This window comes from Sinocyclocheilus anshuiensis, unplaced genomic scaffold (genome assembly GCF_001515605.1).
Source record: "Sinocyclocheilus anshuiensis isolate Anshui unplaced genomic scaffold, SAMN03320099.WGS_v1.1 scaffold852, whole genome shotgun sequence".
In the NCBI taxonomy this organism is placed as follows: Eukaryota; Metazoa; Chordata; class Actinopteri; order Cypriniformes; family Cyprinidae; genus Sinocyclocheilus; species Sinocyclocheilus anshuiensis.
The window spans coordinates 5,021-15,734 of record NW_015552578.1 but is presented as its reverse complement, the minus strand read 5'-3'; the positions used below and the strand labels follow the sequence as shown (position 1 = coordinate 15,734).

General features: G+C 39.0%; 1 protein-coding gene and 1 pseudogene across 1 annotated transcript in view; one reads left to right on the top strand and one right to left on the bottom strand.

Annotated features, from left to right (window-relative positions):
- Positions 1-10,187, top strand: part of LOC107665209 (gastrula zinc finger protein XlCGF57.1-like) — an 11,787-nt gene extending 1,600 nt beyond the window's left edge. The window contains exon 2 of the mRNA XM_016455995.1: positions 8,719-10,187. Coding sequence (XP_016311481.1) covers positions 8,724-10,025 — 1,302 coding nt within the window. The 5' untranslated portion in view covers positions 8,719-8,723 and the 3' untranslated portion in view covers positions 10,026-10,187. The remainder of the gene's footprint in view (positions 1-8,718) is intronic.
- Positions 4,064-4,841, bottom strand: LOC107665204 (uncharacterized; annotated as a pseudogene).
- Positions 10,188-10,714: the final 527 nt, after the last annotated feature.

Here is a 10,714-nt window from a genome sequence, read left to right as displayed (position 1 = left end):
CCCCCCCCCCCCCCCCCGTCTGTTTAACGCGCATGCACTCAGCAGCGCTTGTTCACTCGCGTAAACCTCGACCACTCCTGACAGCAAAATGAATATATTTGCATGACTTTCGAACATTTACACATGTAGAATATACCTGTGAATATACCTGTCAGTTATGCACTGAGGAAAACACGTCTCAAATGCATTAAACAGCACAAACATATTCACTGTTCGCCGTGGTGGATCGATTTGATCTATGATCGACATTAAGGGCTGCTTGAGAATAAACGTACATATCAAATTTTCTTAATTCACTGAACCTGGGTCAAATTAGTGAGATTGCGTGAACTTAAATACCATTGATGGAACCGCTTTAGCCCCCGATTGATTTGTTAGGCTATTTCAAGTCAGGTTTTGGATTTTAATCCCAGCTTTTCTTAGCATCTTTTATGAAACAGGCCTCTGGTCTGTCATGGTTCGGTGCATGCAGACGGACGACAAATACAGTCAGTCACAGGCATCCAGAAGGGGGTGCGCATGGTAATGCAACACTGTTTGATAACTGCCACAACAGTATAGAGAGCAGAAGAAGAGCAGCAAATTCTTAACTTGAACACTAGAAAACAAAGTCCACTAGATAGTGAGAATATGCTGAATTTGTCTCTCACGGTCAAAGGAGTATACTTTGAAAGGCTTGCACACTTAACTTTTTGCAAAATGGAGCTTTGTGCTCACCTAGCCTACCTCTCATTCGGCACAAATCCAATTATTCCATAATATTTCCATATTCATGATGTATTTGAATGCTAAACTATTATTTATGTAAATTATAGGCGTTGTACTTCAGTCGCATTTCAACAATGTGCTGTTACTGACATGTTGTGTGGGCGTGAGACGCCGGCGTGATCACTTGATCGGTTTCCTTATACCAGCAGAAACAATTTAAAATACTCTGTAATTTATGGTCATACCGAAAAAAAGACACCATTGGTAATTGTAAAGAATCTACTTTTATTTGTGTAAACTCACAATAAAAACAAAACATTGTGCTTTTGTAAAGTAAAGAAAATAGATAGGATGTCTCTTTCTGCCGTCTCAGTTTCCCTTCTGTCACAAAAATGACCCTGAAATTCAACATATAAGCTACTACTTTTGTTATGTTAATCTCTATTAATTAAAGGGGTCATATGATGCTGCTAAAAAGAACATTATTTTGTGTATTTGGTGTAATGAAATATGTTTATGCAGTTTAAAGTTTAAAAAACACATTATTTTCCACATACTGTACATTATTGTTTCTCCTCTATGCCCCGCCTTTTTGAAACGCGTCGATTTTTACAAAGCTCATCGGTCTGAAAAAGTGAGGTGTGCTGTGATTGGCCAGATATCCAGTGCGTTGTGATTGGCCGAATACCTCAAGCATGTGTCGGAAATGTTACGCTCCTCACCAGACTGTGATGCCGTGTCCGGCCAGAGCGACGAGACAAAAACATTAACATTTGGGAGGCATTATGCAAATCTTCCCACATAGTGAGGTAGATATGTGGGGGCATGTTAGAACGAGCCGTTTTAGGTAGGCGTGGTTAACTCTTAACTTTTATAAAGAATATCTCTTTGGATTTGAGACTTTAGTCTTTGCAACTTTACAGATCTTCTTTATGCACCAAGAGCTTGTGACACTCCAAAGAGAAAGGAAAAATTGAAATCGCATCATATGACTCCTTTAAGTGAAATACATTTTAAGTATTTATTTATTTTAATGGGTCACAGACACTTCCTTTCTAACTGTATTTTTTAAAACAATTTTTTTTTTGGCATTTTTTGCCTTTATTATAAGATCACCAGAATGTAGAAAATAAAAAATTAAACCTAGCTTTGTATATTTGTTGCTTTTTCCTATTGTACCGAGTTTATATTAAACAGTGACCCCAAAACCAAAAGTACCCCAAAGGTATGTCCCGAAACGTAACTTCTGTGTACTGTTACACCCCTACTGTTTATTGTTTTTGGTACATATAACTTTAATAAATGAGTTTGACACCAAAAACTACTAGCCTTACTCATTTTAAATATTGTTGGAAAAGTAAACAGTCATTTATAAAATAAGAATAAATAATTAAATTATGAGAAGCAACACAAATAAATACAACAGAACAAACATATGAATAAAATAAAGAGTGCTTTTCAATTTTTTCATGTAGGACTAAACGGTAGATTTTTCTCATACAGAAATAGTGATCAAATGTAAAATAACACTGCATAGACCTCACTGTACAAATACAGATTAACCCTCATTAAAGTTATTCAATCATGAGCAGTTACAGATACAGTGGTGTGAAAAAGTGTTGGCTCCCTTCCTGATGCATGTTGTGTTTACTTGTGTTATCTTTGACTAATATTTAAATTTGTTTGATGATCTGAAACATTAAAGTGTGACAAACATGCAAAAAAATAAGAAATCAGGAAGGGGGCCAACACTTTTTCACACCACTATATAAATAGTGTTTTGACATTTTAAACGTAAAACGTTAAATAATGATGTTTGAAATTATTTAAAATATGAAAGGATACTTTAAATGTGAAATTAAAACTGCCAATAGGTGGCAGCAAGTCTCTAAGTACTTTGATACCACAGCAAAAACTTCTAGTCTAATAAATTTCAAACATTATTAAAGACGAATAAATGATCAGTAATAAAATAAGAATATACTAATTACAAACAAGTTACAAATAAAGTAAGGTTTAATGGAAGTATTTAGGTACAAAATTTAATAAAAAGTAAAATAACACTGTAGTGTTTACTGTTTAAATTAAATGTAGGTTAATCGGTAACACTTTAGTATGGAAAACACTAACTATTAACTACAATCTTTGCCTTAAACTTCTAATTTACTGCTTATTAATAGATAGTAAGATAGTTGTTGTAGTTTTTAAAAATAGGTATTGGGTAGGATTAAGGGATGTACATTATGGTCATGCAGAATAAGACATTAATATGTGCTTTATTAGAACAGTCAATATGATGTAATGATGATGTAATGTGCAAGCAAATAAGGAACTAGTTAAAAGTGAGAATTGGTCAAATACTGAAGTGTTACCAATTAATCTTTGTTAAAACTGTATTTTTTTAAATTTATGTATTTTTTATTAATGTTAATGACATTGTCAGGAGCAAGTATTGATAGGCTGTTGTCACTTTAAGACCTGATGGACAGATCAAATATAATGATACACAGCCGATTTCTTTCTCAGCCGTTTGAATTCACTTAAGACACAGCCAACTGTTTTTACAAGAACACTTGCCGAGACAGGTGTTTTGACTTGTGTGTATATGTCCATTCAAGCTCAAGAAAATATGAAAGAGGAATGAATTCTGTATCTACATGCTATTTGAAACTCCCCTCTCTGTGTTTGTGCATTGAGGGTGCGTTCACACTTGTAGCTCGGTTCTCTTGGTTCGTTTGGTCCGGACCAAAAAAGAAAACAATACATTTGGTCCTGGTCTGCTTAGCGTTCACACTGGCATTTTTTAAATTGAACATGAAGATACCGAACCTAAAGGCATAGTGATACGTTCACAACCTGATTGTTTGGATTGAATGACATATATTTCGTGACGGAACTCACCGAACACCCCAAACAAAAGCTGTGTTCAACTTAAAGCGGCGCCTTGCGCAGACCGATCGGTGTATGAGTGAAGTACCCATTCACTGATCAGTCTGCTCAGCGCCGCTTTAAAGGAACACTACACTATTTTTGAAAATAGGCTCATTTTCCAACTCCCCTAGAGTTAAACAGTTGAGTTTTACCATTTTCGAATTCATTCAGCCGATCTCCGGGTCTGGCGGTAGCACTTTTAGCTACATAAGTATACAATGTGTACATAAGTATTCACAGCCTTTGCTCATTACTTTGTTGAAGCACCTTTGGCACCAATTACAGCCTCAAGTCTTTTTGAGTATGATGCTACAAGCTTGGCACACCTATTTTTGGGCAGTTTCTCCCATTCTTCTTTGCAGGACCTCTCATGCTCCATCAGGTTGGATGGGGAGCGTCGGTGCACAACCATTTTCAGATCTCTTCAGAGATGTTCAATCGGGTTTAAATCTGGGCTCTGGTTGGGCCACTCAAGGACATTCACAAAGTTGTCCCGTAGCCACTCCTCTGTTATCTTGGCTGTGTGCTTAGGGTCGTTGTCCTGTTGGAAGATGAACCTTCGCCCCAGTCTGAGGTCCAGAGCGCTCTGGAGCAAGTATGTCTCTGTACATTGCTGCATTCATCTTTCCCTCGATCCTGACTAGTCTCCCAATTCCTGCTGCTGAAAAACATCCCCATAGCATGATGCTGCCACGACCATGCTTCACTGTAGGGAAGGTATTGGCCAGGAGTTGAGCACTGCCTGGTTTCCTCCAGACATGACACTTGCCATTCAAGCCAAAGAGTTCAGTCTTTGTTTCATCAGACCAGAGAATTTTGTTTCTCATGGTCTGGTAGTCCTTAAGGTGACATCTGGCAAACTCCAGGTGGGTTGTAATGTGCCTTTTACTGAGGAGTGGCTTCCGTCTGGCCACCCTACCATACAGGCCTGATTGATGGAGTGCTGCAGAGATGGTTGTTCTTCTGGAAAGTTCTGCTCTCTCCACAGAGAAACGCTGGAGCTCTGTCAGAGTGACCATCAGGTTCTTAGTCACCTCTCTTGATAAGGCCCTTCTCCCATGATCACTCAGTTTGGCTGGGCGGCCCGCTCTAGGAAGAGTCTTGGTGGTTCCAAACTTCTTCCATTTATGGATGATGGAGGCCACGGTGCTCATTAGGACCTTCAATGCAGCAGAAATTTTTCTGTACTCTTCCCCAGATCTGTGCCTCGATACAATCCTGTCTCAGAGGTCTACAGACAATTCCTTGGACTTCATGGCTTGGTTTGTGCTCTGACATGCACTGTTAACAGTGGGGACCTTATATAGACTGGTGTGTGCCTTTCCAAAGCATGTCCAATCAACTGAATTTACCACAGGTGGACTTCAAGCAAGTTTTAGAAAAATCTCAAGGATGATCAGTGGAAACTGTTTTTTATTTTGAATAAATTTGCAAAGATTTCAAACAAAATTCTTTCACATTGTCATTATGGGGTATTGTTAGTAGAATTTTAAGGAAAATAACGAATTTAATCCATTTTGGGATAAGGCTGTAACATAACAAAATGTGGGAACGGTGAAGTGCTGTGAATACTTTCCGGAAGCACTGTAAACATGCATTGACATCCATAACAACATTTATAATGCTATATATATAGTCAGCCTGCTGCTGTCCTTTCATCAAATACAGGTTATTTTCACTGTGTATAAAACAAAGTTCACTTCAAATGATTATGTATGTAAATTTGTACTACATTAATGACAAGATGATCTAGCTGTTGTGGGAGGGAAAAACCTAATAAATCATACTTGTCATAGCAGTAGTTCTCACCTCCACCATGTTTAAAGTTTATGACCCGCCCATCTCAGGAATTTGGGTATCAAAATTATTTCTGAACTTCCCAGTGGTAATCATGTCATCAGAGAGTGGTCATGTGCAATGTTTACCTAGGAAACTCATATTTACGGCAATTCTGATGCCATGTGAAAGCAGCATTAATATGGAACACTACTTTGATGTCCTGAATACGGGACAGTTCTGTATTACACTACTCAAAAAAAAAAATTAAGGCTACACTTAATCATCACAGTACAGCACCAAGTCAGTTAAACGTCAGGGATATAAATCTGTCCAATTAGGAAGCATAAGTGAGAGAGAGGCAACAGCAAGACAACCCCCAAAAAAGGGAATGATTTTGCAGGTGGTGGCCATAGACAGTTGTAGACAATTATTCTTCCTGACTGATTAGTCTTTAGTTTTGTGTTTGTTAGGGTCCTTGTCACTGTCTGTAGCATGATGCAGTTCCTGCAACCCAATCAGTTTGCTCAGGCAGTCCAGCTCCTCCAGGATAGCACATCCATATGTGCTGTCGCAAGGAGGTTTGGTGTGTCTCCCAGCACAGTTTCAAGAGCATGGATGAGATACCGGGAGATAGGCCGTTACACGAGGAGATCTAGACAGGGACGTAGAAGGGCAACAACCCAGCAGCAGGACCGGTATCTGCTCCTTTGTGCAAGAAGGAACAGGAGGAGCACTGCTAGAGCCCTACAAAATGATCTCCAACAGGATACTGGTGTGCATGTTTCTGACCAAACTGTAAGGAACACACTGTCAAAAACAGACTTCATGAGCCGTGGCATGAGGGCCCAACATCCTCTAGTGGGACCTGTGCTCACAGCTCAGCACCGTACAGCTTGTTTGGCATTTGCCAGAGAACACCAGAGCAGGTTCACACTGAGCACGTGACAGATGTGAAAGAGTCTGGAGATGCATTGGGAACGTTATGCTGCATGCAGCATAGTCGCACAGACCTCCACGTGCCAGCCCATGGTTCCCTTACTGCTGTTAGGTACTTCGATGAAACCCTCAGAGCCATTGTCCAGGGTTCCCACGCTTCTTGAAAGTACTTGAATTTCAGACATATGGATTCAAGGCCTGGAAAGTACTTGAAAACAGACATAAGTCCTTGAAAGTGCTTGAATTAAATTTGAAATAAAGTTTATGTCGCTATTTAAAAAATTCTCCTATATGTTCTGTCAAAGACAACGAAACGGCACTAATGATTGGGGGTGGAGATGGGGTAGGTAAAAAAACTTGTGTGTTGATGCGCAGCCTAGAGCCCTGAGCGGGACAGTTTTCTTAAGCCCGCTCCCGCTGAATTTCCACGCTTATAACACGATGACAGATGACGGAACGTATCATTTGCACGTGCTTTTGAGTCTTGAGAACTCACTCACTCGCGCGCTCTAATTTTCTGTGTGCCCACAGATCACGATAAGGAGAGTGACAACTTTGAATGGTTATTAAGAGAGTTTGCAAATGTGATATTGATTTAATACAACAGTTCAATAAACAAGTACTGCCTGATTTTGCTCTATTTCATCAACGAAAATAGTTCCAAATAAAGTAACGGCTCAGCCGCTGCGCATCTCTAAAAGCAAACAACGGTGTTTCATTCATGAATGAAAGTGCGTTTTTGAACGAATCTAGTGAGACAGTGATTCATGATTACCCATTCATAAAGACTTGTTTCATTCCTGAATGAATCAGCTGATCAAACAAATCAATTGAATGAATGATTCAGTGATCAAATCAGTGACTTGCCACCACCTGCTGGCGGTTAAATTTTTAGGTATAATTTTTTACTGCAACATGGAGCTAAGGAGAAAATGTAGAACTTGAAAAATTGGAAAAACAGCTTCGTAAAAAACGTTTACAGTTTAAAAGCAAATAGAAAGTCCTCTATTTTTTTTTTAATTTATTTTCTTTATATTTTTTTGCAGATTTGCGCATGTACAAGGTTTGACTTTTTGAGCAGCTGCATGTTTGAGCTGCATTCCTCTAGGTCAAAGATGAAAAAAATGGGGATTTACAATAAAGTCATTTACAAAATTATTTTGACTTGAGTTTATTTGTTAATGAGTAACGTCTCTTTTGAGTGAATGTGCAAATTTGTAATGTTAAGAGGTTTTACCATGTTATTACAATTAACCACTTTTTATTAATTTAAAAATTGAGAAATTCTTTCACATTTAAATTTTGTAAAAGAACTACAGCAAAAACAGTTTGATGCATATTTTATCAATATTTTAGAAATTGTATTTGAATATTACCAGTACTGACTTCAATGGATTTCATTAAATTCCTTTGAACACAACTGCTCAAAACGGTCTAAATTTATGAAACCTACACATTCAAAACATTATTACTCTGAAATTTTTAATGTAAATGTTAAGTGTAAGTGAAATGTTAAATACTGTCTGAGGTCTTTCATGACACTACATATGCTGGGGTGTGAATTTGATAGGTGCTTGATATAAAATAAATGGTGCTTTTAAAAAGTCCTTGAATCTGGTGTTCATGAAAGAGTGGGAACCCTGATTGTCAGACCATATGCTGGTGCAGTGTGCCCTGGTTTCCTCCTGGTGCATTATAATGTCCGGCCTAGTTTGGCTAGAGTGTGCAGACCGGCTTTAGATGACGAAGGCATTGATGCCATTTACTGGACTTCTCGTTCCCCAGACCTGAATCCAATTGAGAACCATTGGGATATTATCAGAGCATCCGAAGTATTATGTATCGGAGCATCCAAAGCTGCCAAGTAGCACCACAGACTCTACAGGATCTCACTGATGCCCTGATCCAGGTCTGGGAGGAGATAGGACAGGACACTATCCTCCATCTCACCAGGAGCTTGCCCAGATGTTGTGAGTGTGTATATAGGCATGTGGGGGCCATACACACTACTGACTTATATTATGAGTTGCTGCAAGTTGGATCAGCCTGTAACTTTAGTTTTTTACATTGATTTTGGTGCGATTTTGAATTCAGCCCTCAGTGTGTTGATGATTTTGGTTTCCATTAATTTGTCACATAATATTTGTTCTTAAAAATAAGAATGTGTATAAATAAAGATTTTCAAAGAATTTTCAAATTGAAAATTGCATTCATTGAGATTCAATATGTGATTTAAGTGTTCCCTTCATTTTTTTTTAGCAGTGTGTATGGAACAATTGGCAACCTTAACCACTGGTTGAAATGTCGCTCTAGCTTTGTGCCATTAAACCAGGGTTAACTTGTCTTTGTCTTCTTTTACCTTAGACCTGATGGCACTGAAAGAAGAGAGTCAAGACCTGAATGAAAACAAAGAGAAAAGTCTAAGGGATGAGAAGCATCATGATTTCATAACTGAAGAAAAATCTTTCAGTTGCTCACAGACTAAAACGATTTCCATGCGAAAAAAAGCTCCGAAAACAGGATCTAGAAAGTTCACCTGCTCTCAGTGTGGAAAGAGTTTTACACATCATGGAAACCTTTATGTCCATATGAGGATTCACACTGGAGAAAAGCCTTACACCTGCCAACAGTGTGGGAAAGGTTTCACTCAAAATGAAAGCCTTAAACTCCACATGAGTGTTCACACTGGAGAGAAGCCTTTCACCTGCCAACAATGTGGGAAAGGTTATACTCAAAATGAAAGCCTTAAAGTCCACATGAGAAGTCATACTGGAGAGAAGCCTTTCACCTGCCAACAGTGTGGAAAAAGTTTCATTCGAAAAGCACACCTTAAAGTACATGCAAGCGTTCACACTGAAGAGAAGCCTTACATATGCCCTCAGTGTGGTAAGAGTTTTTCACATAAAGCAGCAATGTATCCCCACATGAGAACTCACACTGGAGAGAAGCCTTACACCTGCCAACAATGTGGACAAAGTTTCACTGAAAAAGGAAACCTTCGAGTTCACATGAGAATTCACACTGGAGAAAAGCCTTTCACATGCCAACAATGTGGACGAAGTTTCACTCAAAAGCACTACCTTACATCCCACATGAGAATTCACACTGGAGAGAGACCTTTCACCTGCCAACAATGTGGAAAAGGTTTCTCTCAAAAGACCCACATTAAATCCCACATGAGTGTTCACACTGGAGAGAGCCCTTTCACCTGCCAACAATGTGGGAAAAGTTTCACTCAAAATGGAAGTCTTAAAGTCCACATAAAAATTCACAATAGAGAGAACGTTTTTACATGCCAACAGTGTGGGAAAATTTTCATTCGAAAATCTTGTCTTAAAAGCCATACGAGAGTTCACACTGAAGAAAAACCTTACATCTGCACTCAATGTGGAAAAAGTTTTAAATATAGTGCAGCAGTTAATCGCCACATGCGAATTCACACTGGAGAGAAGCCTCACACCTGCCAACAGTGTGGAAAGAGTTTCACTGATAAAGGAAGCCTTAAAGTCCACATGAGAATTCACTCTGGAGAGAAGCCTTTCACATGCACCCAGTGTGGAAAAAATTTCTCCCAAAAGGAACACCTTAAATCCCACATGAGAAGTCACACTGGAGAAAAGCCATACACCTGCCCTGCTCCGATGACTGTTTGTGTCATCAGTGTGGAGTGAGTTTCATGGACGGAAAACATCGTATGAATCATGTCACACTGGAGAGAAGCCTTTCATGTGCCATCACTGTAGAAAGACTTGTAGCCTACGGTTTGCTTTGTTTGAACGTTTACACGACAATGATGGAGTCAAAAATGGAAAAGTTTTTCCCTTGCGTTTTTTTAAAAGGCCAAAAACGCTGTATTACATATGCCAGGCCAGTAGTTGGTGCTGTCACCTTGTTAGTAAACAGTACCTGTAGGGAAGTGCCGATTATATGTTTTATATGATGCGTCTCCGCTGTTGGTTGTAATATTGGTGAAGTAAATCCACTTTGCTGAAGAAGTGTTAGCAAACTCTTTAGTAGCAACAACAGTACCATGTACTCCGCCATTGTTTTATATGTTTGTTCGCGCTTGCCTTTAAAATCGACACTTACTGCGCATGTCTACATACCTAACATGTACTACGCACGCGCATGATGTCGCCGTTTTCAAAGATTCCCGTTTTGGGTGTTTACAAGGAAACTATAACGGTGGCATTTTCAAAAACTTGCACTTTGAAACCCGTTTTCAAAAAGATGCGTTTTCAGTCCCCAAAACGCCGCTGTCGTGTAAACGAACAGGCAAAACGCATAAAAAGATTACCGTTTTTGGCTGAAAACGTTGTTGTGTAAACGGCCCCTTAAGGTTCACATGAGAGTTCACAAT